The 12,572-nt window shown below is 41.0% G+C and overlaps 1 protein-coding gene across 1 annotated transcript in view; it reads right to left on the bottom strand.

Moving 5' to 3' along the window:
- The window catches only part of CAMK1G (calcium/calmodulin dependent protein kinase IG), a 45,910-nt gene that overhangs the window by 12,156 nt on the left and 21,182 nt on the right, over nucleotides 1-12,572 (bottom strand). Inside the window, exons 3-5 of the mRNA XM_021007827.2 lie at nucleotides 8,077-8,205; nucleotides 5,716-5,790; nucleotides 2,425-2,563 (exon numbers count right to left, since the gene is read on the bottom strand). Of these exons, the coding sequence (XP_020863486.1) occupies nucleotides 2,425-2,563; nucleotides 5,716-5,790; nucleotides 8,077-8,205 (343 nt within the window). The remainder of the gene's footprint in view (nucleotides 1-2,424; nucleotides 2,564-5,715; nucleotides 5,791-8,076; nucleotides 8,206-12,572) is intronic.

Below are 12,572 nucleotides of genomic sequence, written 5' to 3' on the forward strand. Positions count from 1 at the left end.
GAAAGTTATAAAGCCCTGAAGTCTGGGACCAAAAAAGGCTGTGGAATTTTTTTTTCTCTAGAAGTGATTATCATTAGTTTTAAAGCATGAGTGGGGAAATGAGGTCAAGACAAATTCTGTCCAGTGGCATGGGAATGGATCGGATGACTTGCAGAATTGTACAGTTAATTGAAAGAGTACTGGATTTGGAATCAAAGGGCTTTCATTCAAATCTGTTGTGTTATCATGGGCAATCATTTTACTTCTCCAGTCCTCAATTTCCTCCCTGGCAAAATGGGACTAAATGGCCTCTTTGGTCCCTTCTAGTCCCCGAACTTTGATTCTATGACACATTCCCCCTCTCCTCATTCTTTATGATCCAACCACGCTGGCCATCTTGAACGTGACACTTTGTCCTGGCATGGAATTGTTTCCCTTTTTACCTCCTCTTACTGGCTTCTTTCAAGACTTAGCTCAAATCCTACCTTCTGCAAGGGGCCTTTCCAGGCTCCTTCCCCTTACTGCTAGAGCCTTCCCTCTGAGACTACCTTCCATCTACTCTGTATATATCTTATATGTAGATCACTTTTTGTGTGTTGTTTCCCCCATTTGAATGTGAGCTTTTAGAGGCTAGTAGGTAAAGCAGTGTATACAGCACTTGGCTTGCAGTCAGGAAAACCTGAGTTCAGATCCAGCCTCAGATATTAGCTGTGTGACCTTGGGCAAAACACTTAACCTCTGTCTTCCTAGACTGTAAAATGGGAGTGATATGAACACCTATCTTTTAGGAATGTTACGATGATCAAATGAGATAATAATATCTGTAAAGTGCCTAACACAGTTTCTAGCACACAGTAGGCATTTAATAAATGCTTGTTGATTAGTTAGTTGTTTTTCTTGATGACTTTGAGTCTTGTTTTCACTTTAAATTTTTAAAGCATTCTTACAAGCCTCATCAATTGAATAAATGTTGATTAACCACCAAATAAATCACATTTCTGGGTCACTTTTAAGTTTGTGAGATGGAGGTCCCCAACACAATCCTTTAAGATGGAGAATACAAGTATTACAGTCCCCATTTTATAGAGAAAAGGAAACTGAGGTTTGTAGAGGTTAAGTATGCAAGGCAGGGTTTGAACTAGGATATCTTGCTTCCAAGTCCAACATTCCTTCCAATGCACCACATTGTATGTGAGACCTTGAGCTGATGGCCAGAGCATTCAAAGACAAGAACAAGAAAGTCAAGGAGTTTACATCCAGCTGAGAGTCAAGCATAATAAAAGGTGTAGAATACCATAGGGTAAAATTAAATAAAAGTGCTCTAGGACAATTTGGGGAGGGAGAAAGCACACATAGCTAGTGGGGGATGAGGGGTGGGGTAGGGTGGGATGAAGGAACAGAAGGCAGCATGGTGTAGTCAATAGACTGCTTGGAGTGGATAGAGTGCTGGCCTAGGAGTCAGGAAGACCTGAGTGCCAATTGTGCTTATCATCCCTACTAGCTGTGCAATTATAGAAAAGTCATTTAATCTCTAAGCCTTGGTTTCCCCATCAATAAAATGAAGGGATTGGACTCAGTGATCTCTAAGGTCTTTTCCAGATCTAGCCCTATAATACTTTGAAGATCCTATGAGCCTTAAGGAAGAGGTGACATCTGAGTTGGAGGAAAAGAAGGACTCTGGAGGAGCATGGGGGAACGGCCTTTGGGAATGCTCAAATGATGAGAGATGGGAGATAAAATGTCAAGCTCAGGTGGCATCTAGAAGCCTGGTTTGTCTAGAACATAGATGGCTATATGGAGAGTAATGTGATATGAGTCTGGATCCAAATAATGGAGGGTCCCAAATACCAGGTCAAAGAATTGATTCTTTCTTCTAGAATCATTATTCTAGAACCAACAGCCAGCCAGACCTAGGCTTTTAGAAGACTATTATCTAATTGGTTCTTGAAATAACTCTCTGGGGCAAGGTAGGGCAGAGATGATTATGTCTTTCACTTCCATTTTACAGATGAGGAAAAAAGAGATACAGAGTCTTTAAATAACTAACCACACATTTAGTGAGTGGTGGAGTCAGAGCTATAAGCCAAGTCTCCCATCTCCTAATCCAGGAGTATTTCCCATAGCTCAGCAGCCGCTGTCATGGTTTTCTTTGGGATGAGGCCACTATCCCCTGCCACACCCTGGCCCTGTCACCTCTGAGAGCCACTGACCCAGGCAGTTCACTCCTCCTAAGGCAGCCCCCTCCCCCCTACTCCTTGTTCCTGAAGACTCACCATTTTTGTGTTAGGCAGTGTGGACACCCAATAGGTTTGGCCCACTGCAGTTTAGAACTCCTGAACTCAAGTGATCCACCAGTCTCAGCCTGTTGGGGAGCAGAGATTACAGGTGTGTGCCCTCACACAGGGCAATAGCTCCCTTTTTCTAAGAAGCTGCCAGCCTTCGTACCTTTAAGTCTCTGTGTACGATGCCATTCTCATGGAGATATTTCACTGCTGATAGGACCTGCTGAATCACCAGGCTGGCATCCTTCTCAGTGTAAACTCCTCGCTCCAGAATCCGGTCGAACAGCTCTCCCCCAGAAACTCTGTAGGGAAGATGGGTAGATGGGGTGGGATGGGAGAGTGGAGAGAAGAAACACAGGGGAATTAGCCAGATGCTGAGTGGCCCACAATTCCAGGAAAAGATCTTCTTGGGGTGGAGAAAGGGGTCTGAATTATAAGGAGCAGCTTAACAGTAAGATGAGGGGGGCAGCTAGTTGGTGCAGTGGATACCGGCCCTGGAATCAGGAGGATCTGAGTTCAAAATAGACCTCAGACACTTGACACTTACTAGCTGTGTGACCCTGGGCAAGTTACTTAGCCCTGATTGCCTAAAAAATAAAATAAAATAAAATTACTGGCCTTCTTTAGGGGGAGCTAGGTGGTGCAGTGGATAGAGCTCTGGCCTTGGAGTCAGGAGGACCTGAGTTCAAAATAGACCTCTGACACTTGACACTTACTAGCTGTGTGACCCCGGGCAAGTCACTTAACCCCAATTGCCTCACCAAAAAAAAAAAAGCCCAAAACAAAAGGAAACAAACAAACAAACAAACAAAAAAACAAACAGTAAGACAGGGACTTTGGGTCTCAGAGGGCTCAGCAGAGTAACTGGGTACTTCCCTGGTGTGATCTGAGGGATGCTGGGAATACCTCACAGATACATCAAATTGTGCAATTCCTTTGGTTTAAATCTTCCTGTTCTTTCCTCTCCTTTCTTCCCCTAGCCCTACTACTTAATGCTGTGTGGCCTTGACCAAGTCATTTAACCTCTCTGAGCCTTAGTTACCTCATCTGTAAAATGAGGGGGTCAGACTCAGATGATCTCCAAATGCTTTGTTACTGTTACTGTTAGAGCTGGGAGTCAAAGCCAATTCTCAGACTATAGAACAAGTGTCTGCTCCTTTACACCAAGAAAGAGAGGATACAGACTTCACAATTTTGACTGGACTAGCCCTCCTGGAAGGCTGCTAAGAGATTGTCTATAAGGACAGGATGTAGGAGAAGACTTTTTAATGGAGGGGAGAACCTTCTGAAATTGTGATGTCGTACCTTTTTTCCCTTCTTCTCCCCATCTCCCTTGCCCCCAAACTCCTCTGAGATTCATTAGCTGTATGATTATTTCGTTGTCGAGTTTTTTTTTTCAGTTGTGTCCAACTCTTTGTGACCTTTTGCTTGGCAAAGATACTGGACTGGTTTGCTATTTCCTTCTCCAGCTTATTTTACAGATGAGGAAACTGAGGCAAACAGGGTTAAGTGATTTGCCCAGGGTCACACAGCAAATAAGTGTCTGAGGCTGAATTTGAGATCCTCCTGACTCCAGGCCTGGTGCTCCATCCACTGTACTACCTAGCTGTCCCTGTGTGACTGTGACGTAAAATTAAGGTAAAGTCACCTAACCTCTCTAAGCCTCAGTTTCCTCATCCACGAAACAGAGATAATAATGCTTTTATTACTTCTAGCTCTAAAGTGCTATATAAGGGTCAATTATTATTATATAGCTTAAAAATTAAAAAATATAAAGAATTATTACATATAATCTATATATGTATGCATGTAGATTATTTCTAGATATATGTCATATATCTAGATATGGATATATAACGTAGCTATTATTGGGGATAGGTAAAGATATGTAACATAACATAACATATAGATAATATATACAAGATATGGATATATTATGTAAGTATACCAAGATATATAATATATCTATATCTTATATATAACATTGTCTAGATATAATAGAATTGTGTTATATATTTATTACAGTTATATCATATTCATTATATAGTATATGATTATATAACTTATTATATCTAGTTATGTAAATTATATAATATATTATTGATTAATTATATAATATATTCTATCTAATTATATATAGGTATAACATAATACATATATACAGATATATACATATATCATACCTAATTATGAATATTATATAATATATTACACAATATTTATATTATATAATTATGTTATAATATAATATATCATATTTTATTATGTAATTTAATTATATATAACATATGATAATATATTATGTATTATCATAATATATTATATTTTATATTATATTTCCTATACATATAGGATACTATATTAGATATAAGATGTAGCTATATTCTATGCACATAGAATATCGCTGTATCTTATACATCTATGTACATATCTTTGTCCATGTATCTCCGATAACATCCAGTTATAAAGCAAAGCGAGGATAAAATCACTGTTCCTGCTTCAGGTAGCTAAAGTAAGGATTGAATGAAGTAAGGCACACAAAAGCACTTTAAAGCTTTGGGCAGGGGCTAATAGAGGATTAATTCCCAAATTCTCCAACTGTTTCTTTTGTTTCTTTCGCAGTGTACTCTGAGGTTTAGCCGTGACAGGTGGAGGAGAAAGGGGAAGGACAACTCTTTGGAAATAAATCCACACTGTCTGACCCTGTGCAGTGTGGATTCTTGCTGGTGTGAGCCCTGGGAGATGTAACCCCATTCCCGGAGGGCTCTCAGGCAGGTCTGCATCCTTCCCTCGGATTACCTGACCTGATTGACTGTGAGTTAATCCTGGTGAATGAGCCTCATTAAAACCGAGCTAGGCTCATCTGGCTTTGCTTATTAGGACTGCTCCCGGCCTTTTGCCAGTTCTTTCTGCTCTATTCCTGATCCCTCCTTTTTTGCTGAGCCCCTAGTGAGGCCAGGATTTAATAGGCTACTTGGGCCTGAGCTGGCTCATTAAAGTTGCCAGGCATCAGGGAGCGTAGAGGAAGCTGTGTCATCAGTCAAAAACACACATTATACTCAGCCATGCTGGGATGGTGGAATCAGGATGGGAACAGGACAAGGGAAAAAAGAGAGTTTTATAAATAGAAGGATATCTCTGTCTTCTGATCAGATTGAGGGCTGGGCACAATCCAAACCCTAGCAGGCACCACTCAACTGACATTTAGATTGGCCAATGACATGAGGACCTTTCTAATGGGGTGTTATTTTCACTTTATAGATTGAAACAGCCACAGATGGGATCAGTTAATCACTTTAAAGAGCTCTGTTTCCTTGAGTCTCTTGTTCTAACTACAGAATCCTCTGTCTTCTTCCACCCCCTCCCATATCCCATGATTCCTTCCAGTGCCAGACCCCCTTCCCCTCATCCCACCCGAGGGCTCTGCAGAGGATCTAGGGCCCCACTCACTTACAATTGCATGACCAGGTAGTAATGAGTGGAACTCTCATAGATATCTTCTAGGGTTACGATGTTTTCATGCTTGATCCTGAGAAGAGGAAAAGAGGCCAGTTCCGATGGAAAATGATTTATATTGTCCATAGCAAAAAAAAAAAAAATAGATCCAATTCAACTAGCCTTCTATATTCTCCAGGGAATTGCAGACATACTACCATAGCATTTGGATTGCAAGGCATTATCTATGGCAAATTTATCTGAGAGTTGGGATTTGGGGAGTGGGTTGAGAGATGGAGAATATAGAGCAGTCCATTCTAGTCAGGTAAGTCACTCAGGCACAAGGGGAGGCCTGTCTCCCAGAAAGTCTGACCTTAGCCAGAGTGATGATGCTGATACTTCTCAGTTCCTTAAATGCCCAGTAAGAGGTAGAGAGGGAGGCAGCAGGTGGGGGGGGCATTGTGATAAAGAAAGGTAAATGAGGAGACAAGTGGGACCTTCAGGGGTGGCACAGGGTGGCACAGGTGCACAGGTCTGGCAGAAATCATAAACTACAGAGATAATGGTCTAGTCTGGAGAACTGCCATAGGTAAGAAGCAAGACCCCTAAAATGTCAGTCCCTAGGGATAAAGCCCCCATAGACCCCCCCTAGTTATGCCTTTAAGAACAGAATATTTATGTAGTTTTCATAATAGGCTGGGTGCCTACACAAACGTACAGGCGATATGATTCCCCCCTTCCCTTTTTGGAAAGCTTTTGTTACATTAAGGCCATGGAAGTCTCTTTTATCCCAAAATCAAATAGGCAAAAAACTGAATTTGTAGTAAAAGTCCTAAGTTTTACTTTCTGGCCCTGCCAATTACTCTTATTATGACCTTGGGGGAAAGGGAGAGGGAAGGGAATAAGCATTTATATAACATCTTTTAAGTGCCCTGTACTGTGCTAAATGTTTAGCCTCTCTGGGCCTCAGTTTCCTCATTTGCAAAATAAGAGGATTGGACTAGATTCTCTTAAAAGTTCCCTTCAAATTCTACATTCTACCATCTAGTCATGGGGAAAGCTGAGGGACGAATCATTTCTAGGTGACTTTTTAATGCATAGGAGCCAGATATCCTCCATTGCCCATGAAAACCAGGGCAAGAAGGAATGTGTTCATACTACAGTAGGAAGGACAGACCAAAACTTCCCATCGAGAGGGAATGGGGCATTGATTAGGTGAATGGGGAGGACACTGTACTATGTGCTTTTTTAGAGATCATGGAGAATAAGAGTGAACTTCACATTTCATAGGATTATAACTTTGTAGCTGTTATTATAAATTTATAGCTGTATAAATTCACAGCCCTTTGAATCTCATTTTACAAGCGAGGAGACAGACATAGATGGGTATAGTGACTTGTCCAGGGTCACACAGTTAATTATAAGTAGCAGAGCCAAAATTAGAGCCCAGGTTACTTGGTTCTCAAACCTTTGCTCTTTCCACGATTCCATTCTGCCTCTCATTATTCCACTGCCTACAGGCTAGGTGAAGGTCTAGATGATCTAGGCCTGAAAGTTACTCCAAAGCAAATGCACCAGAATAATTATGTTAGCACAGAGGCATACGATCCCAGTTTTAACAGTCTGTGAATCCCTTTCTTTCTAGCTCCAAGAGTCAAGAGCTCTGCTTGAGTCTGAGGGGGAATTCAAGATCCAGATCTGACCCATTGATAGTTTAGTCTGGTCACATCAAGAGTTCCTAAAAATACAGACCGTTTGCAAGAATACTCCCAATTCTTTTAAATGACGTCTTTAGTGTGTGACATCCATTACCACTGCCCCTTTGATAAATACGAGTGACTAGCCCTGGAATGGTCAATGGTGGCTAATCTTGCCTCCTCCTCAATTAATTTTATTTTAAAAAGTGGTTCAAATATCTATGAGAGAGAGGGAGAAAAAAAGTTTTTTCACTTCTAGGTGAAGGTTTCAAGGTAGCAGAGTTCAACTTAATATAAAGAAGACCTTCCTAACAATTAGGTCTATCACCAAATACAATAAGTTACCCTTACTAGATAGTGAGTTAGCCATTACTGGAGGTGTTCAAGCAGATTCTGGATGGCCACTTATGGAAAAAAAAAATTCATGCTTCAATTATAGATTGGACTAGATGGTCTGGGGTCCCTTACAATCCACTCTATAGGATGTCCCTTACAATCAATTCTATGATTCTATGGTCTAGACTGATTTGACCCCTCGATAGAATAGAATAGCCAGAGCAATGATCAAAATGATCATGACTGCTTGGGTTACAACCCCACCCTGGTCTTTTCTGCTGAAGGTGTCTGAGCGGAAATGTTTGTCACCAGCTGGATGACCCGATCAATTGTCTGGCAAGACTTACTTTTTCAATACTGCAATTTCATTCTCCAGGCTGCTGTCCCGGAAGGCAGGAGATTTTTTGATACATTTCAGGGCAAACAGCTTCCCAGATACCCTTTGTTTCACCAAGAAAACTTCTGAAAAAGCTCCTCTGAAAGGGAAAAAAAAGTTACCAAGAAGAAAAACTTAGCTTGCGCCAATGGAGAACATCGCTGGGGGGGGGGGGCAAAATACAAAGACAGGCAAACATTTGGCTGATAATTAGCTTCTATTTTCACTGTAAGCCACCTATAATTAGTCAAAGAATTGGACTTGAATTGTGCCATATTTATTGTAGCCATTAAGTTCCTTTTTCCACACAATGGATCTGGGGGGGGGGGAGGAGAAAAGGCTTGTTAGGGTGGAGGTGGGTGATTTCTCCATTACATAAAGCATTTCCTTCTTAGATACCTAAGCCATTAGTTGGAGGGGGACCCTGAGTTCTCCAGGCTATGCATGCCAGTGGATTACAAACTCTAATAGGTCCTTCCAAGTGCAAAGTCTTCCAATCAAACAATTAATCAATCAACAAGCATCTGTTAAGTGTCTATAACGGTACAAGGCACTATGTTAGGCACTGGGAATTGAAGGACAGAACCCACCCCAAACAATCCCCATTCTAGATTGAAAGTTGGACCGGCTCAGAGGTTACCAAGCCCAATGCCCTCATCCTGATGAAAAAACCGAGTGAAAGTGAGAGAAATTGAATGGCACAGCCAAGGTCACACCGGTAGCAAGTGGCAGAGCTCGGATTTGATCTGAGGTCCCCTACTGTCACAGGCTTATCTCTGCCAGGTTGGCTGGGTGAATCTTTCTACCATAACAACTCTTTAAGACCATTTACCAAGAGATTACCTCATGCCTATTTTGTGTGTGATTTGTATAAATGGTGGCACCTACATGACGTAATTGATAAGAGTGTCGGTTTTGAAGTTAGGAAGATCTGAGTTTGAATCTCACCTCAGATACTTATTAGTTATGTGATCCTGAGCAAATCATTCAGCCTCAGTTTCCTCACTTGTAAAATGAGGATAATAAAAATACTTACTTTATAAGGTTGTTTTAGGATTTTCAAGGATAAAAGGAAATGAATGTCAAGTGCTTTGCAAACCTCAAAGTGCTGTACGAATGAGAGCTACTATTATTATATGCATGTATTATCTCCCCCATTAGAATGTATGTTCCTCGAGGACAGGGAATGTCACTTTTTTCTTTTATCTCAGCAACTTAACAGGGTGCCTTTCACTTAGAGACTGGAGAATGTTTACACTTTGTTCTGATTGTGGTGTGTGTGTGTGTGTGTGTGTGTGTGTGTGTGTGTGTGTGTCTGTGGTGGTAGATCAAAAAGCTGAGGCATTAAGGGATGAATGGAGGCTATTTGTTTAGTTATTCTTTCAGTCCTGTCTGACTTGCCTTTTTCTTGGCAAACCACTTGGCAAATCCCAAACCACTGATGTGGTTTTCTTCTCCAGCTAATTCTACAGATAAGGAAACTGAGGCAAACAAGGCTAAATGACTTGCCTAGGGTCACACAGCTGGGAAGTGTCTGAGGCCAGATTTGAACACAGGCCCTCCTATTCCAGGGATGCCTTGGATGGGTCCTGTGGTATTACTCCTCTACTTTTCTAAAACTCACTTAAGCACCTGTGTTTGGAGTTTATCCCATTATTTTTGCTGCTTACCAGCTGTGTGGTGGGGTTACTTCCCTGCTCCCCCTCAAAGTGTCAGTTTCCTCCTCTAAAAAATGAAGGTGTTGAACTAGACAATCTCTAGGGTTCCTTCCATCTTTTATAGTCCAGGACTCTATGATTCAATTGAATTTAATTCAACAAACATTTCTATACCTGAACACTAAGAAGTTAGGTAATTTTCCCATGATATTCAGCCAGAATGTGTCTGCAGCAGGACTTGAACCCAGATCTTCCTTTGAGACAAGCTTTCTAACGCACACATAATGATGTCTCTACTTGCCTATCATAAATATACTATATTATAATATGATACAATACAATGCAACATAATATACTATAATACAAATAAAAATGTTATTTTGTGTTGTGTTGTTATATCATATCATACTACATATACTTAATAAATAATATAGTAATAAATGCTTAATGATTGATTGGATGATTTATAATCAAGAGGTAACTCTGTGTTACAACTATGTGCCAGGCACTGTGCTGGGGATACAAAAATGAAAACCAAACAAATGATCTCTTACCTCATCCTACTGAGAGAAACCAAATGCATATAGAGAAATAAATGAAGATAATTACAATTTAGGCACAGAGATCTTAAGTAATTTGGCCTGGGTCACACAGTCATAAGTATCTCCCCCCACCCCACCTCCTCCTCCCCAAGATTTGAACTCAGGTCTTTCCTATTGCAAAGCCAGCTTTGTATCCAGAAGGGAAAGCACTTAAATCTTTACCTTGGCTAGTGGCTGAGCTGTGAAGGTTTAGCACTCAGCTCCCCAGCCTTCGGGGCTTTAGAGTCTTGTTCAGAAGCAACTTTCTCCCTGTTTACCCCTGCGTGGGTGGCTCCATTAGATGTGGAATGCTTAGCACCCCCCGGGCGCCCCTTGCTGTCATTTCATTCCACTCACTATTGTGCAGCTCACTGTAGCTCTAATTACCACTACCCACAAATACCGTCCCCTGTGTCCAGAATGAATGCCAGAGACGTCGCTTTTGCTCCTCCAACTTCCAGAAAGTAATTGGGAGGCAATCTGGCTATAACTAGTGGGTGGGAGGGCTGGCCACAGGGCCCTGATGCTGCCAGGTGGGGCAGAAAGGCTTTGTCTCTGATCCAGAGGAGTGCCTTAGAATAGATCACAGGGCTGAGCAGATAGAAAGTGCCCGGTTATTCTTCCAGGTCTTGACTTGCTCCATCCCTCCCTATCCTCCTCTCTTAAAATGTTTTTATTTAATTTTTAATTTATGGAATAAAACAAGCATTTCTATAACAATGTAATAGAAAAGATGATTGCACATGAAACTGCAGATCTATTATGGTCAATTTGCTATTCCTTTTAAATATCTTCCCCCCCCCTTTTTTTTACTTCCCCCCATTTTTCCTTTCAGGAAAGCTCTTCAAGTGCAGTATCCTTTTCCATGACTTGGTACAGGTACCTCTTGATTATAAATCAACCAGTCAATTAATAAGAATTTATTACTATGTTATTTATTAAGTATATATGATATATTATATAACATAACATGTATTGTGCTGTGTTGTATCATATATCACATTGCATCATATATCATATCATATATTATATTATAGTTATTATATATTTACGATAGGCAGGCAGAGGCATCATGTGGGCATTAGAGAGCTTGCCTCAAAGGAAGGTCTGGGTTCAACTCTTGCTGCAGATACATCCTGGCTGAATATCATGGGAAATCACCTAATTTCTTAATGTTCAGGCAACTCTCTGAGACTCTAAGTTATAGAACATTGGTAGTGGGAGCTTTCTACTTTCCATTTTCACTGTCTTGTATATACAATTATTTGCATGTTATATTTCCCATTGGAGTGGGAGCTCCTTGGGGGCAGAGAATATCATTTATCTTTCTTTGTGTCCCCAGCACTTAGCATAGTGGCTGGTACACACTTGGCAATTAATAAATGCTTGTTGACTGACCAATACAGGCCCAGTCCCTTATCCTACGTGCCTGTGCTAATGGGGTAGATATAATCTCAAATAATAAAAATTTTAAAAATCATTTAGCTTAATTTTAGCCTTGCAAAGCATTATAAGATTCCCCCCCCCTTCTCCACCCCTCTTTTATTTTTGGTTCTAGTGCTGTTCTCTTTCAGAGACTGCCCCTCATTCTTTCAGTGATTTTATGTGGCTGCCAAATAACCAAAAGTTCAATGGAAAGGTACATGGTAGGTGTATGCAAGAATCAATACGTGGCCATGTGCTGGAGTGATATCTGCACTATTATCAGGGACTGGAATGACCAGAAAAGGAGGCGGACTAGTCACGTAGCAAGAATTAAGGAAAACAGATAGATGGTCTGTGTGATACACTGTGTGATATCCCTTAGGTACTAGAAAACCAAGAGGAGGTTCTCCAGCACATTGGGTAAGATCCCTCTCTAAGTGGTTTGTGGGAAAACATGAACAAGAGTTAGTTGCAAGGGATCAGAAGACCTGGAGGGGTTTACCACCAGCACCAATGAAGGGAGTAACTCAGACCCATGAAATCACAGTCACCAATTGTACTCAAGTTAGGCTAATGCTCAGTTATTCTTTTAGCACATTCAACTCACAGGAAGGCAGCTTTTGATTCACCATAGGGAGAACATTCTGACAATTACAACTGTTTGAAAATAGAACATTCTGCCTTGTGAACTCCCCTTTGTTGGAGGTATTCAAGCTGAGTCTGGACGACTACATGTCAGAGATGGTGTGCAAGGGATTCTTACTTTGGGTGCGAGGTTGGCTTCAAAATATCTGATGGCTCTT

This window comes from Phascolarctos cinereus, unplaced genomic scaffold, assembly GCF_003287225.1.
Source record: "Phascolarctos cinereus isolate Bilbo 61053 unplaced genomic scaffold, phaCin_HiC Scaffold_5;HRSCAF=322, whole genome shotgun sequence".
NCBI classification, from domain to species: domain Eukaryota; kingdom Metazoa; phylum Chordata; class Mammalia; order Diprotodontia; family Phascolarctidae; genus Phascolarctos; species Phascolarctos cinereus.